The 16760-nt window shown below is 52.0% G+C and overlaps 1 protein-coding gene across 1 annotated transcript in view; it reads right to left on the bottom strand.

The window, feature by feature from the left end:
* The window catches only part of LOC116937744 (transmembrane protein 255B-like), a 41532-nt gene extending 25069 nt beyond the window's left edge, over window positions 1-16463 (bottom strand). The window contains exons 1-5 of the mRNA XM_076058055.1: window positions 15809-16463; window positions 9730-9803; window positions 8176-8235; window positions 6828-6970; window positions 2295-2357 (exon numbers count right to left, since the gene is read on the bottom strand). Coding sequence (XP_075914170.1) covers window positions 2295-2357; window positions 6828-6970; window positions 8176-8233 — 264 coding nt within the window. The 5' untranslated portion in view covers window positions 8234-8235; window positions 9730-9803; window positions 15809-16463. The remainder of the gene's footprint in view (window positions 1-2294; window positions 2358-6827; window positions 6971-8175; window positions 8236-9729; window positions 9804-15808) is intronic.
* Window positions 16464-16760: the final 297 nt, after the last annotated feature.

Here is a 16760-nt window from a genome sequence, read left to right as displayed (position 1 = left end):
GGCTGTGTGTCTGTGTGTGTGTGTCTGTGTGTGTGTCTGTGTGTCTGTGTGTGTGTCTGTGTGTGTGTCTGTGTGTGTGTCTGTGTGTGTCTGTGTGTGTGTCTGTGTGTCTGTGTGTGTGTCTGTGTGTGTGTCTGTGTGTGTGTCTGTGTGTGTCTGTGTGTGTGTCTGTGTGTCTGTGTGTGTGTGTAGTAGTAGTAGTAGTAGTGAACATCGCCACAGTGCCGGTTAGCTTTCAATAGCTGCTCGCTAACAGCACTTGACCCTGCAGTCTTTTGAAGGCTATACGGGGGATCTTTGCCTTTGTGTGTGAAATGACGTAGAAATAGAGTTTAGTTTTAGTTAAAATAAGTGTAGGTTTAATATAGGGGCTGTGTCACTGTGGCTACATCACTGTGGCTACGTCACTGTGGCTACGTCACTGTGGCCATGTCACAGTGGCCACGTCACTGTGGCCACGTCACTGTGGCCACGTCAATGTGGCCACGTCACAGTGGCCACGTCACTGTGGCCACGTCACTGTGGCCACGTCACTGTGGCCACGTCACTGTGGCCACGTCACTGTGGCTACGTCACTGTGGCTCTGTCACTGTGACTACGTCACTGTGGGTGTGTCACTGTGACTACGTCACTGTGGCTACGTCACTGTGGCTACGTCACTGTGGCAACGTCACTGTGGCAACGTCACTGTGGCTCTGTCACTGTGGCTACGTCACTGTGACTACGTCACTGTGGGTGTGTCACTGTGACTACATCACTGTGGCAACGTCACTGTGGCTCTATCACTGTGGCTATATCACTGTGGCTACGTCACTGTGGCTACGTCACTGTGGCTACATCACTGTGGCTACGTCCCTGTGGCCACGTCACTGTGGCCACGTCACTGTGGCCACGTCACTGTGGCCACGTCACTGTGGCCACGTCACTGTGGCCACGTCACTGTGGCTCTGTCACTGTGGCTACGTCACAGTGGCCACGTCACTGTGGCCACGTCACTGTGGCTACGTCACTGTGGCTACGTCACTGTGACTACGTCACTGTGGCCACGTCACAGTGGCCACGTCACTGTGGCTACGTCACTGTGACTACGTCACTGTGGCAACGTCACTGTGGCTCTGTCACTGTGGCTATGTCACTGTGGCTACGTCACTGTGGCTACGTCACTGTGGCTACGTCACTGTGGCTACGTCACTGTGGCTCTATCACTGTGGCTACGTCACTGTGGCTACGTCACTGTGGCTACGTCACTGTGGCCACGTCACTGTGGTTACGTCACTGTGGCTCTATCACTGTGGCTATATCACTGTGGCTATATGTGTGTATCGGTGCTAACTCTCTCTGCTGAGATGTCTATATATGTGTCTGCGATCTGTACTTAACTCTTAACCTATAATTTAGCAATCTTTGAAATAACGTAATCAACCAGACCATGCGTTTATTGTGTTTTGACCAACCCTCTGTGCCGCATTATATTGTTTCCAAATTTTACAAAATCTCGTTCGATTTGATGTGCTTCTCCATCTCTCTTTGTCTGCGGTTCCGTGTTTCCTCTCTCTCTCTCTCTTAAATTTAGCTCTCCTAAACCTGATGATGATTGCTTGCGTTGCAATCGAAACGTCGTATGTATACTATTATGTAATTTTATTATTATTTCTTATTTCTACGTGACTTTACTGAAGTATTTGATCCCCTGCTGATTTTGTACGTTTGCCCACTGACGAAGAAACGATCAGTCTATTATTTTAATGGTAGGTTTGTTTGAGCAGTGAGAGACAGAATAACAACAACAAAATCCAGAAAAACGCATGTCAAAAATGTTATAAATTGATTTGCATTTCAATGAGGGAAATAAGTATTTGACCCCCTCTCAATCAGAAAGACTTCCGGCTCCCAGGTGTCTTTTCACACAGCTAACGAGCTGAGTTTAGGAGCACACTCTTAAAGGGAGTGCTCCTAATCTCAGCTCGCTACCTGTATAAAAGACACCTGTCCACAGAAGCAATCAATCAAGCAATCAATCAGATTCCAAACTCTCCAACCACGGCCGAGACCAAAGAGCTCTCCAAGGATGTCAGGGACAAGATTGTAGACCTACACACATTTTTGACATGCGTTTTCTGGATTTTTTGTTGCTGTTATTCTGTCTCTCACTGTTCAAATGAACCCACCGTTAAAAATTATAGACTGATCATTTATTTTGTCAGTGGGCAAACGTACAAAATCAGCAGGGGATCAAATACTTTTTTCCCCCCTCACTGTACATCACTGGGGCTACGTTCCCGTGCGGATCTCACCATCGGTCGCTTGTTAGCGTTGAGATTGATCCCGATGATAGCGAGGAATGAGCCGAACCCCATCTGCGGGCGGATCAGTTCGTTCGCTGAGCCGTTCGTCCGCCGAGTCGTTCGCTCGCCGAGTCGTTCGCTCGCCGAGTCGTTCGCTCGCCGAGTCGTTCGCTCGCCGAGTCGTTCGTTCGCCGAGTCGTTCGCCAAGTCGTTCGTTCGCCGAGTCGTTCCATTCGTTCGTTCGCCGAGTCGTTCGCTCGCCAAGTCGTTCGCTCGCCGAGTCGTTCGCTCGCCAAGTTGCTCGTTCGCCGAGTCGTTCATTCGCCGAGTAATTCGTTCGCCGAGTCGTTCATTCGCCGAGTCGTTCGTTCGCCGAGTCGTTCATTCGCCGAGTCGTTCGTTCGCCGAGTCGTTCATTCGCCGAGTCATTCGTTCGCCGAGTCATTCATTCGCCGAGCCGTTCGTTCGCCGAGTCGTTCGCTCGCCGAGTCGTTCGCTCGCCAAGTTGCTCGTTTGCCGAGTCGTTCATTCGCCGAGTCATTCGTTCGCCGAGTCGTTCATTCGCCGAGTCGTTCGTTCGCCGAGTCGTTCATTCGCCGAGTCGTTCGTTCGCCGAGTCATTTGTTCGCTGAGTCGTTCGTTCGCCGAGTCGTTCGTTCGCCGAGTCGTTCGTTCGCCGAGTCGTTCACTGTCGGAGTCCATCGTCAACTCAGTCATTCCGTCCGTCGTTCCGCCGTTTAGTCATTCGTCTCGTGATTCGTCCGTTGGATCATTCGCCCTGGTTATCCAATAAAGTCGTTCACCCACTGGGCCGTCAATGTGGCCGTTCACTTAGTGGCACGTCGCTTTCATTCCTTGAGTCGTTCGTTCGCCAATTTAGTCATTCGCATGTTGAGTCGGTCCAGGGTCATTGGTGGTGTGCTTTGTCGACTCATTCAACCCGTCGAGTCATTCATTGAGTCATTCATTCATTCATTCATTTGGGCAATTCGGTTATTCTGCCGAGTTTGTGAGCCGGGGGTGTGGGGGGGGGGGGGGGGTTGGGGGGTGGGGGTCAATGAGTCGGTGGGTGAATGATTTAATGAGTGAATGAATTCAGTCAATTGAACGTCACGTGAGTGAAGGGGTGAGCGCATCAGTGAATGAGCGCGCTGAATGAAGGAACACCGGAGTGCGTGGCGAACGAATGAGTTAACATTCCTAAGCGAATGAATGAGGGAATGACTCACGACCAGGCCATGGAAGTGCCCTCCCACTGCTACACTGTCGGTGCCCGTGAGTGAATAAATTCGTGAGCGTAGTGATGATTGAGGGAATGAGCGAGTGAGTGAGTGAATGAATGAGTGAGTGAGTGGGTGGGTGAGTGGGTGGGTGAGTGAGTGAGTGAGTGAATGAATGAGTGAGTGAGTGGGTGAGTGGGTGAATGAGTGGGTGAGTGGGTGAGTGAGTCAGTGAGTGAGTGGGTGAGTGAGTGAATGAATGAGTGAGTGAGTGGGTGGGTAGGTGAGTGGGTGAGTGAATCAGTGAGTGAGTGGGTGAGTGAGTGAATGAATGAATGAATGAGTGAGTGAGTGGGTGAGTGAGTGGGTGAGTGAGTGAGTGAGTCAGTGAGTGAGTGGGTGAGTGAGTGAGTGAGTGAATGAGTGAGTGAGTGGATGAGTGAGTGAGTGAGGGAATGAACGAGTGAATGAGTGAGTGAATGAATGAGTGCTTGAGTGAAGGAACGACTCACCACGAGGCCAGGGTAGTACCCTCCCACAGCCACGTTGTCTGTACGTGTAGCTGCCCCTAGCCCCGTGCTCACGATGAGCAGGGAGTGAGTGAGTGAATTAGTGAGTTGGTGGGTGGGTGAGTGAGTGAATGAGTGAATGAGTGAGTGAGTGAATGAGTGAGTGAATGAGTGAGTGAGTTGGTGAGTGGGTGAGTGAGTGAATGAGTGAGTGAATGAATGAGTGAATGAGTGAAGGAACGACTCACCACGAGGCCAGGGTAGTACCCTCCCACGGCCACGTTGTCTGTACGTGTAGCTGCCCCTAGCCCCGTGCTCACGATGAGCAGGGAGTGAGTGAGTGAATGAGTGAGTGAGTGAGTGAATGAATGAGTGAGTTGGTGGGTGGGTGAGTGAGTGAATGAGTGAGTGAGTGAATGAATGAATGAGTGAAGGAACGACTCACCACGAGGCCAGGGTAGTACCCTCCCACGGCTACGTTGTCTGTACGTGTAGCTGCCCCTAGCCCCGTGCTCACGATGAGCAGGGAGTGAGTGAGTGAGTGAATGAGTGAGTGAGTGAATGAGTGAGTGAGTGAGTTGGTGGGTGGGTGAGTGAGTGGGTGAGTGAGTGAGTTGGTGGGTGGGTGAGTGAATGAATGAGTGAGTGAGTGAGTGAATGAGTGAGTGAGTGAATGAATGAGTGAAGGAACGACTCACCACGAGGCCAGTGTAGTACCCTCCCACAGCCACGTTGTCTGTACGTGTAGCTGCCCCTAGCCCCGTGCTCACGATGAGCAGGGAGTGAGTGAGTGAAATAGTGAGTTGGTGGGTGGGTGAGTGAGTGAATGAATGAGTGAATGAATTAATGAGTGAAGGAACGACTCACCACGAGGCCAGGGTAGTACCCTCCCACGGCCACGTTGTCTGTACGTGTAGCTGCCCCTAGCCCCGTGCTCACGATGAGCAGGGAGTGAGTGAGTGAATGAGTGAGTTGGTGGGTGGGTGAGTGAGTGAATGAGTGAGTGAATGAATGAGTGAATGAATGAATGAGTGACAGAACGACTCACCACGAGGCCAGGGTAGTACCCTCCCACAGCCACGTTGTCTGTACGTGTAGCTGCCCCTAGCCCCGTGCTCACGATGAGCAGGGAGTGAGTGAGTGAATGAGTGAGTTGGTGGGTGGGTGAGTGAGTGAATGAATGAGTGAATGAATGAGTGAATGAATGAATGAGTGAAGGAACGACTCACCACGAGGCCAGGGTAGTACCCTCCCACAGCCACGTTGTCTGTACGTGTAGCTGCCCCTAGCCCCGTGCTCACGATGAGCAGGGAGTGAGTGAGTGAATGAGTGAGTTGGTGGGTGGGTGAGTGAGTGAATGAGTGAGTGAGCGAATGAATGAATGAGTGAAGGAACGACTCACCACGAGGCCAGGGTAGTACCCTCCCACGGCCACGTTGTCTGTACGTGTAGCTGCCCCTAGCCCCGTGCTCACGATGAGCAGGGAGTGAGTGAGTGAATGAGTGAGTTGGTGGGTGGGTGAGTGAGTGAATGAGTGAATGAATGAGTGAGTGAATGAGTGATTGAGTGAAGGAACGACTCACCACGAGGCCAGGGTAGTACCCTCCCACAGCCACGTTGTCTGTACGTGTAGCTGCCCCTACGCCCGTGCTCACGATGAGCAGGGAGTGAGTGAGTGAATGAGTGAGTGAGTGAATGAGTGAGTGAGTTGGTGGGTGGGTGAGTGAGTGAGTGGGTGAGTGAGTGAGTTGGTGGGTGGGTGAGTGAGTGAATGAGTGAGTGAGTGAATGAATGAATGAGTGAAGGAACGACTCACCACGAGGCCAGGGTAGTACCCTCCCACGGCCACGTTGTCTGTACGTGTAGCTGCCCCTAGCCCCGTGCTCACGATGAGCAGGGAGTGAGTGAGTGAATGAGTGAGTGAGTGAATGAATGAGTGAGTTGGTGGGTGGGTGAGTGAGTGAATGAGTGAGTGAATGAATGAGTGAATGAATGAATGAGTGAAGGAACGACTCACCACGAGGCCAGGGTAGTACCCTCCCACAGCCACGTTGTCTGTACGTGTAGCTGCCCCTAGCCCCGTGCTCACGATGAGCAGGGAGTGAGTGAGTGAATGAGTGAGTAAGTGAATGAGTGAGTGAGTGAATGAGTGAGTTGGTGGGTGAGTGAATGAGTGAGTGAGTGAATGAATGAATGAGTGAAGGAACGACTCACCACGAGGCCAGGGTAGTACCCTCCCACAGCCACGTTGTCTGTACGTGTAGCTGCCCCTAGCCCCGTGCTCACGATGAGCAGGGAGTGAGTGAGTGAATGAGTGAGTAAGTGAATGAGTGAGTGAGTGAATGAGTGAGTTGGTGGGTGAGTGAATGAGTGAGTGAGTGAATGAATGAATGAGTGAAGGAACGACTCACCACGAGGCCAGGGTAGTACCCTCCCACGGCCACGTTGTCTGTACGTGTAGCTGCCCCTAGCCCCGTGCTCACGATGAGCAGGGAGTGAGTGAGTGAATGAGTGAGTGAGTGAATGAATGAGTGAGTTGGTGGGTGGGTGAGTGAGTGAATGAGTGAGTGAATGAATGAGTGAATGAATGAATGAGTGAAGGAACGACTCACCACGAGGCCAGGGTAGTACCCTCCCACGGCCACGTTGTCTGTACGTGTAGCTGCCCCTAGCCCCGTGCTCACGATGAGCAGGGAGTGAGTGAGTGAATGAGTGAGTGAGTGAATGAATGAGTGAGTTGGTGGGTGGGTGAGTGAGTGAATGAGTGAGTGAATGAATGAGTGAATGAATGAATGAGTGAAGGAACGACTCACCACGAGGCCAGGGTAGTACCCTCCCACGGCCACGTTGTCTGTACGTGTAGCTGCCCCTAGCCCCGTGCTCACGATGAGCAGGGACAGCATCGCCAACGCGGCCACGGCGGCCATGGCCGTTCGCTTGCGGCTCCGCACCAACACTGTCGGGTGTCATCAGCAGTGTCATCATCAGCAGTGTCATCAGCAGCAGTGTCATCAGCAGTGTCATCATCATCAGCAGTGCCAGCAGCAGTGTCATCAGCAGCAGTATCATCAGCAGTGTCATCAGCAGTGGCATCATCAGCAGTGTCATCAGCAGTGTCATCATCAGCAGTATCATCAGCAGTGTCATCAGCAGTGTCATCATCATCAGCAGTGGCATCAGCAGTGTCATCATCATCAGCAGTGTCATCATCAGTGTCATCATCATCAGCAGTGTCATCATCAGCAGTGTCATCATCAGCAGTGTCATCATCAGCAGCAGTGTCATCAGCAGCAGTATCATCAGCAGTGTCATCAGCAGTGGCATCATCAGCAGTGTCATCAGCAGTGTCATCAGCAGTGTCATCAGCAGTATCATCAGCAGCAGTGTCATCAGCAGTGTCATCATCATCAGCCGTGTCATCAGCAGTGTCATCATCAGCAGCGGTGTCATCATCATCAGTGTCATCATCAGCAGTGTCATCAGCAGTGTCATCAGCAGTGTCATCAGCAGCAGTGTCATCAGCAGTATCATCAGTAGTGTCATCAGCAGCAGTGTCATCAGCAGTGTCATCATCAGCAGTGTCATCAGCAGGGTCGTCATCAGCAGTGTCAGCAGGGTCGTCATCAGCAGTGTCATCATCAGCAGAGTCATCAGCAGGGTCATCATCAGCAGCAGCAGCAGCAGTGTCATCAGCAGCAGTGTCATCAGCAGTGTTATCATCAGCAGTGTCATCATCAGCAGCAGCAGCAGTGTCATCAGCAGCAGTGTCATCAGCAGTGTCATCAGCAGCAGTGTCATCAGCAGTGTCATCATCATCAGCAGTGTCAGCAGCAGTGTCATCAGCAGCAGTATCATCAGCAGTGTCATCAGCAGTGTCATCATCAGCAGTGTCATCAGCAGTGTCATCATCAGCAGTGTCATCATCAGTGTCATCATCATCAGCAGTGTCATCATCAGCAGTGTCATCATCATCAACAGCAGTGTCAACAGCAGTGTCATCAGCAGTATCATCATCATCAGCAGTGTCAGCAGCAGTGTCATCATCAGCAGTGTCATCAGCAGTGTCATCATCAGCAGTGTCATCATCAGCAGTGTCATCATCATCAGTGTCATCAGCAGCAGTGTCATCATCATCAGTGTCATCAGCACGGCGACTGTTACCTGCGGGGTCTCGAGGGGTTGCTGGCGATTGGCTGACCAAGCCAGACACCGTGTCCATAGCTACCTCGCACACACAGTGACACACACAGTGACACACACAGTGACACACACAGTGACACACACACAGTGACACACACAGTGACACACACAGTGACACAGTGACACACACAGTGACACACACACAGTGACACACACAGTGACACAGACACACACAGTGACACACACAGTGACACACACACACAGTGACACACACAGTGACACACACACACACAGTGACACACACAGTGACACACACAGTGACACACAGTGACACACACAGTGACACACACAGTGACACACACACAGTGACACACACACACACAGTGACACACACAGTGACACACACACACAGTGACACACACAGTGACACACACAGTGACACACACACACAGAGACACACACAGTGACACACACAGTGACACACACACACACAGTGACACACACAACAACCGCCATTCGCCACTAAGTGGCGGTGACGTCACCACGACGCTTGTACCAGGCTATGTGCACCTTGAGGCCACGTGAAGTGTCGAACGCCCGCGGGCAGGAGGTCACGGGACAGACCCTGGTGCCACGGGTCGACTGACTGAGATGACTGGCTGATGCACCACCTGTGCCCCCTACTGTGCCAACCTGCTGTGCTTTAGCCACCCGGCGCTCCGCTCGTTGTTGTGAGCGTCGCTCCTCCGCCCTCCGTTGTTGTTGGAGGGCGACTGCCTCCAACTGCCCAGCAGCGTCCTTCACGAGCCTCCTCCAGAGAGGCCGATCTTGACACCGCTGGTACCAGTCATCGGCAAGTCCACTCAGCTCCACGTCCTCCTGTACCACATCACTCCATCTCTTCTCTAGCCCGTGCCGCGCCCGCTTAGCCCCCTCAATCCGGCCGAACAAAAGCTGTTTCGGCATGCGGTGGCTGGGCATGCGGGCTACATGACCCAGCCATCGCAGCCTTGCCTGCCGGAGGAGCTCACCGATGGGACCCTGCCCAGATCTTTCAAGGATTTGTGAGCTCCTCACACAATCCAGTCTGGTTAAACCCAGGATGGATCGTAGGCAGGCCAGCCTAAATGTTTCTAACCGGCGAAGATGTTCCATTAGGGGGGTCCACGTTTCGCAAGCGTAGAGAAGGGAGGGAATGACCGTGGCCGAGAAGACCTGAAGCTTAGTGCGGAGCGACCCGGGTTCGATTCCCGCTCACACCACCGGTGACGATTATCTGAACCGGTCCTAGGTAGACTCAGCCTCAAATGAGTAGCTGGTGTAGCGGTGTGTAGTGGACATCGTCACTGGGGAGACAAAGGCGGCGTGGTGCTGGCCACCCACCCCTCTCGTGTGCCACAGTGCCGGTAGCCTTCACAGCACTTGCCCCTACAGCCTGTTAGAGGCTACACGGGGGAACTTTGTCTGTGTCTACCTTCACAGGTGCTGCTGCTACTCGCTACTCACAGCACTTGCCCCTACAGCCTGTTAGAGGCTACACGGGGGACCTTTGTAACGACGCAACAGGTGAGTTACCTGGTGCAGGTAGAGTGTCTCTCTCTCGCGTTCGTTGATCACTCCACCGCTGCTGTCCAAGAAGATATCCACAGCTGTTGGTTACACACACATACACGGTGTGTATGTGTGTGTACGTGTGTGTGTACGTGTGTGTGTACGTGTATGTGTGTGTATGTGTGTATGTGTGTGTGTGTATGTGTGTGTGTATGTGTGTGTATGTGTGTATGTGTGTGTGTGTATGTGTGTGTATGTGTGTGTATGTGTGTGTATGTGTGTGTGTGTGTATGTGTGTGTGTATGTGTGTGTGTGTATGTGTGTGTGTATGTGTGTGTGTATGTGTGTGTGTATGTGTGTGTGTATGTGTGTGTGTATGTGTGTGTGTATGTGTGTGTGTATGTGTGTGTGTATGTGTGTATGTATGTGTGTATGTATGTGTGTATGTATGTGTGTATGTATGTGTGTATGTATGTGTGTATGTATGTGTGTATGTATGTGTGTATGTATGTGTGTATGTATGTGTGTATGTATGTGTGTATGTATGTGTGTATGTATGTGTGTATGTATGTGTGTATGTATGTGTGTATGTATGTGTGTATGTATGTGTGTATGTATGTGTGTATGTATGTGTGTATGTATGTGCCAAACAACAGGGTGTGGGTCTTCTTTTGAATAAAAGAATGAAGGGGGCGTGGGAGCGTGGCGGTGAGGTGTGGGAAGCTGTAAGCCCCAGGCTACTTTGGGCTCGCCTTCCCATCAACCGGATGCGAGGAATGGTGGTCGTGGTTACTTATGCCCCCACCGAAGATGAACATCCGTGGAGGGATGCAGGCAAAGCCGATGAGCCAGATGCCTTCTATGACCTCCTGTCACAGGTGCTGGCTAAAGTGGCCCCTCGGGATAGAGTCATCATGTTGGGTGACTTCAATGCCCGAGTTGGTCATGATACTGGCACCTGGTCTGGAGTGATTGGAGGGCATGGGCCAGATCAGCTCAATAACAACGGTAGGAGGCTGCTAGATTTTTGTGCAGCCCATGGGCTTGTAATTACCAACACGCTGTTCCGGCATCGGCGCATCCACACAACATCATGGATGCATGCCGGGTCCAAGCAAGAACATCTGCTGGACTACATAGTGACGGACCAGCGAATGCGAGCCCATGTCCTTGACACCAGGACCTACCGTGGAGCTGATCTGCCCTCTGACCATCGACTAGTCATCTGTAAGATGCGCCTGCCATTCTTCCACTCCGGTGGTGGGTGTACACCCAGGACCCCATTCCAACCTAAAGTGGCCTGGTCTCAGTTATCTGATGAAAGTTGCAAGCGAGAATTTCATCATCGCTTGCGGCTGGGATTGGCATCGTCCCCGACTCCTCCTGATGTCGAGGGTAAATGGGCGAGGTTTAGGACTGTGACTCATGCAGCTGCAATGGCTGCTTTGGGTACGCGGTCCAGACCTCCCCAGACACCCTGGATGACAGAGGAGTTGTTCAGGATGGTTGAGAAAAAGCGACAGGCCCACTGTCATCGGCTACAGAATCCCACGTCAGAGAATGAGGAGGCTTACCGCAGCCTTCGCTCGGAGGTTCGGAGAGCCGTGAGGCGCTGCAAGGATGGGTGGTGGTCGCGGGTTGCTGAGGAGATGGAGTCTGCCTCAGTGGCCCGTGATCACAAATCGCTATTTAACTCCATCAAAAAAGTAACCTGCAGCGCCACACCTATTACCATCATTAGGGGAAAAAACGGTGATCCAATTTCCGACCCCCAGGAACAGGTTCGCAGATTTGCTGAGCATTTCTGTGAGGTCCTGGGGGAGGGAAAATCCCACAGCCAGGAAAACATCGTGGCACAAAGTGAGGATGACCCTGCTGAGGCTGCGGTGCCTCAAATATTGGATGAAGTCACCCCCTGTGAGTGGCTGGCTGAGGTGCCATCTGCTGAGGAAGTATTGAAGGCGATCCGGAGTCTGAGACCAGGAAAGGCAGCGGGCAGAGATGATCTCCCAAGCGAAATGCTGAGGGAGGGTGGCGTTTGTGCACAGACTGCCCTATATGACATCATAACAACAGTCTGGACCACTGGACGGGTTCCGCAGGATTGGAAGGATGCCCTGGTGGTCCCCCTTTTTAAGAAGGGGGACCGCACAGACTGTAACAACTACAGGGGCATCTCACTCCTCAGTGTGCCGGGAAAGGTCCTGGCAAGGATTATTCAGCATCGCCTTGCCAGGCACGCTGAGGAGAGGCTTGCGGAGCCCCAATGCGGTTTCAGGAAAGGGCGGTCCTGCACAGATGCCATATTTTCTGTCCGTCTGCTACAGCAGAGGTGTAGGGAATTCCAACAAGACCTACATCTCTGCTTTATTGACCTGGTCAAGGCCTATGATACCATCAGTAGGCCTGGGCTCTGGGTCGTTCTTCGTGCTTTTGGAGTACCTGACCCTCTGCTCACGATCATTAAGGACCTTCATGATGGTGAGCGGGCCCGGGTAAAACTACGTGGCCGGGAGTCAGAGCCATTCCCTGTACACCTTGGGGTGCGACAGGGATGTCCTCTGGCTCCCACATTATTTAACATCTATTTTGACCACGTAGTTCGTGAAGCCTTCAATAGCTGTACCGGGGGAATCTCCATATGGTACAGATATAATGGGAGGCTAATCGATGCCCGGGTGCGGTCAAGGGATGGCTCCCTATTGCTCAACCACGTTATGTATGCTGATGACTTGGTAATAGCGGCTCAGTCAGAGGAGGAGTTGGAGACGCTGCTGCTGAGACTGGAGCGTGCCACTAAGAGGTGGGGCCTTACCATCAGCCCCACCAAAACTAAGCACCTGCCTGGGTATTTTGTACCATCGGACACTCCACCCCCACAACTCCCAATCGGTGATGGGGCAGTTGTGGAGAGAGTGGAGAGTTTCCCATACCTGGGCAGTGTGCTTATGACCGGCTCCAGTTTAACAGCAGAGGTCTCACTCCGAATCAGTCGAGCGGCAATATCTTTTCATCGGTTGCGTAACGCTGTGTGGAAGCTACCTGGTCTGTCGCTCCGCACTAAGCTTCAGGTCTTCTCGGCCACGGTCATTCCCTCCCTTCTCTACGCTTGCGAAACGTGGACCCCCCTAATGGAACATCTTCGCCGGTTAGAAACATTTAGGCTGACCTGCCTACGATCCATCCTGGGTTTAACCAGACTGGATTGTGTGAGGAGCTCACAAATCCTTGAAAGATCTGGGCAGGGTCCCATCGGTGAGCTCCTCCGGCAGGCAAGGCTGCGATGGCTGGGTCATGTAGCCCGCATGCCCAGCCACCGCATGCCGAAACAGCTTTTGTTTGGCCGGATTGAGGGGGCTAAGCGGGCGCGGCACGGGCTAGAGAAGAGATGGAGTGATGTGGTACAGGAGGACGTGGAGCTGAGTGGACTTGCCGATGACTGGTACCAGCGGTGTCAAGATCGGCCTCTGTGGAGGAGGCTCGTGAAGGATGCTACTGGGCAGTTGGAGGCAGTCGCCCTCCAACAACAACGGAGGGCGGAGGAGCGACGCTCACAACAGCGAGCGGAGCGCCGGGTGGCTAAAGCACAGCAGGTTGGCACAGTAGGGGGCACAGGTGGTGCATCAGCCAGTCATCTCAGTCAGTCGACCCGTGGCACCTGGGTCTGCCCCGTGACCTCCTGCCAGCGGGCGTTCGACACTTCACGTGGCCTCAGGGTGCACATAGCCTGGCACAAGCGTCGTGGTGACGTCACCGCCACTTAGTGGCGAATGGCGGTTGTTGTTGTTGTTGTATGTGTGTATGTATGTGTGTATGTATGTGTGTATGTATGTGTGTATGTATGTGTGTATGTATGTGTGTATGTATGTGTGTATGTATGTGTGTATGTATGTGTGTATGTATGTGTGTATGTATGTGTGTATGTATGTGTGTATGTATGTGTGTATGTATGTGTGTATGTACGTGTGTATGTACGTGTGTATGTACGTGTGTATGTACGTGTGTATGTACGTGTGTATGTATGTGTGTATGTGTGTATGTATGTGTGTATGTATGTGTGTATGTATGTGTGTATGTATGTGTGTATGTATGTGTGTATGTATGTGTGTATGTATGTGTGTATGTATGTGTGTATGTATGTGTGTATGTATGTGTGTATGTATGTGTGTATGTATGTGTGTATGTGGGGAGCGATAGTGTAGCGGTTAGCGCTACGCTGCGCTATGAACCTGGCGACCCGGGTTCGATTCCCGCTCACGGGCAACACCAGTGACGATTATCTGAACCGGTCCCGGGCCTCCCCTAGGTCGACTCAGCCTCAAATGAATACCTGGTGCGGTGTGTAAACATCGCCACTAGGGAGACAAAGGCGGTCGGGCGTGGTGCTGGCCACCCACCCCCTCGTGTACCGTTCTGGCCTTCATAGGTGCTCGCTAACAGCACTTGCCCCTACACTCTGTTACAGGCTATATGGGGGATCTTTGTCTTTTGTGTGTGTATCTGTGTGTACGTTGAACTTCTTTCGCACCGCACGTAGCCCGAACGTGCTAATCGGAGGTGAGGTGTTTTGAGTCTATGGTGCAGTGTTGAGTCTGTGGTGCAATGTTGAGTCTATGGGGCGGTGTTGAGTCTATGGTGCAGTGCTGAGTCTATGGTGCAGTGCTGAGTCTATGGTGCAGTGTTGAGTCTGTGGTGCAGTGTTGAGTCTATGGGCAGTGTTGAGTCTATGGGCAGTGTTGAGTCTATGGTGCAGTGTTGAGTCTATGGTGCAGTGTTGAGTCTGTGGTGCAGTGTTGAGTCTGTGGTGCAATGCTGAGTCTATGGTGCAGTGCTGAGTCTATGGTGCAGTGTTGAGTCTATGGTGCAGTGTTGAGTCTATGGTGCAGTGTTGAGTCTATGGTGCAGTGTTGAGTCTATGGTGCAGTGATGAGTCTATGGTGCAGTGTTGAGTCTATGGTGCAGTGTTGAGTCTATGGTGCAGTGATGAGTCTATGGTGCAGTGTTGAATCTATGGTGCAGTGTTGAGTCTATGGTGCAGTGCTGAGTCTATGGTGCAGTGCTGAGTCTATGGTGCAGTGATGAGTCTACGGGCAGTGTTGAGTCTATGGTGCAGTGTTGAGTCTATGGTGCAGTGTTGAGTCTGTGGTGCAGTGTTGAGTCTGTGGTGCAGTGTTGAGTCTGTGGTGCAGTGTTGAGTCTATGGTGCAGTGTTGAGTCTGTGGTGCAGTGTTGAGTCTGTGGTGCAGTGCTGAGTCTATGGTGCAGTGCTGAGTCTATGGTGCAGTGCTGAGTCTATCGTGCAGTGCTGAGTCTATGGTGCAGTGCTGAGTCTATGGTGCAGTGCTGAGTCTATGGTGCAGTGTTGAGTCTATGGTGCAGTGTTGAGTCTATGGGCAGTGTTGAGTCTATGGTGCAGTGTTGAGTCTATGGTGCAGTGATGAGTCTATGGGCAGTGTTGAGTCTATGGTGCAGTGTTGAGTCTGTGGTGCAGTGTTGAGTCTATTGTTCAGTGTTGAGTCGATGGGCAGTGTTGAGTCTATGGTGCAGTGTTGAGTCTATGGTGCAGTGTTGAGTGTATGGTGCAGTGTTGAGTCGATGGGCAGTGTTGAGTCTATGGCGAGTCTGTGTGTATGTGTGTCTATGTGTGTGTATGTGTGTATGTATGGCCTGGCACAAGAGTCGTGGTGACGTCAGCGGTTGTTGTTGTTGTATGTGTGTGTATGTGTGTGTATGTATGTGTGTATGTATGTGTGTGTATGTGTGTATGTATGTGTGCATGTGTGTGTATGTATGTGTGTATGTGAGTGTGTATGTGAGTGTATGTGTGTGTGCATGTGAGTGTATGTGTGTGTGTGTATGTGTGTGAATGTATGTGTGTGTATGTGTGTACGTGTGTGTATATGTATGCATGTGTGTATGTGAGTGTATGTGTGTGTGTATGTGTGTGTATGTATGTGTGTATGTGAGTGTGTATGTGAGTGTATGTGTGTGTGCATGTGAATGTATGTGTGTGTATGTGTGTGAATGTATGTGTGTGTATGTGTGTACGTGTGTGTGTATGTGTGTATGTGTATGTGTGTGTATGTGTCGCTATGCGACGTACATCGAGATGATGGCGCTGATGATGTTGCTGATGATGATGCCGCTGATGATGTTGTTGACGCTGCTGCTGCTGATGATGATGATGTTGTTGACGCTGCTGCTGATGATGATGCTGATGCCCCTACAGCTGATGCTGCTGCTGATGATGATGTTGTTGACGCTGCTGCTGCTGATGATGATGATGCCTCTACAGCTGATGCTGCTGCTGCTGATGATGTTGTTGACGCTGCTGCTGCTGATGATGATGTTGTTGACGCTGCTGCTGCTGCTGCTGATGATGATGATGTTGTTGACGCTGCTGCTGCTGCTGATGATGTTGTTGACGCTGCTGCTGCTGATGATGTTGTTGACGCTGCTGCTGCTGATGATGTTGTTGACGCTGCTGCTGCTGCTGCTGCTGATGATGTTGTTGAGGCTGCTGCTGCTGATGATGATGATGTTGTTAACGCTGCTGCTGCTGCTGATGATGATGTTGTTGACGCTGCTGCTGCTGCTGATGCTGCTGCTGATGATGTTGTTGACGCCGCTGCTGCTGCTGCTGCTGATGATGTTGTTGAGGCTGGACGTTGCCCGCACGTGGCAGTGGCATTCCCCGGGGGCTACCGCCGAGCACGGCGACTTGAGTACAAGCAGCAGGCGGGATACAGAAACTCGATCTCAAACTCTGGCCCATTGGCCGAGGGGAAGAGAACTACACCCACTACACACACCACCACCACCACTACACCCACTACACACACTACACACACCACCACCATAACACACACTACACCCACTACACACACCACACACACAACACACACTACACCCACTACACACACCACACACACAACACACACTACACCCACTACACACACCACCACCACCACTACACCCACTACACACACCACCACCACCACTACACCCACTACACACACCACCACCACCACTACACCCACTACCCCCACCATCAC

The sequence above is a fragment of the Petromyzon marinus genome, assembly GCF_048934315.1.
Source record: "Petromyzon marinus isolate PM22_M1 ecotype Great Lakes invasive population chromosome 67 unlocalized genomic scaffold, UKy_Petmar_22M1.pri1.0 chr67_unloc.6, whole genome shotgun sequence".
In the NCBI taxonomy this organism is placed as follows: Eukaryota; Metazoa; Chordata; class Hyperoartia; order Petromyzontiformes; family Petromyzontidae; genus Petromyzon; species Petromyzon marinus.
This window is presented reverse-complemented; position numbering and strand designations above follow the sequence as displayed.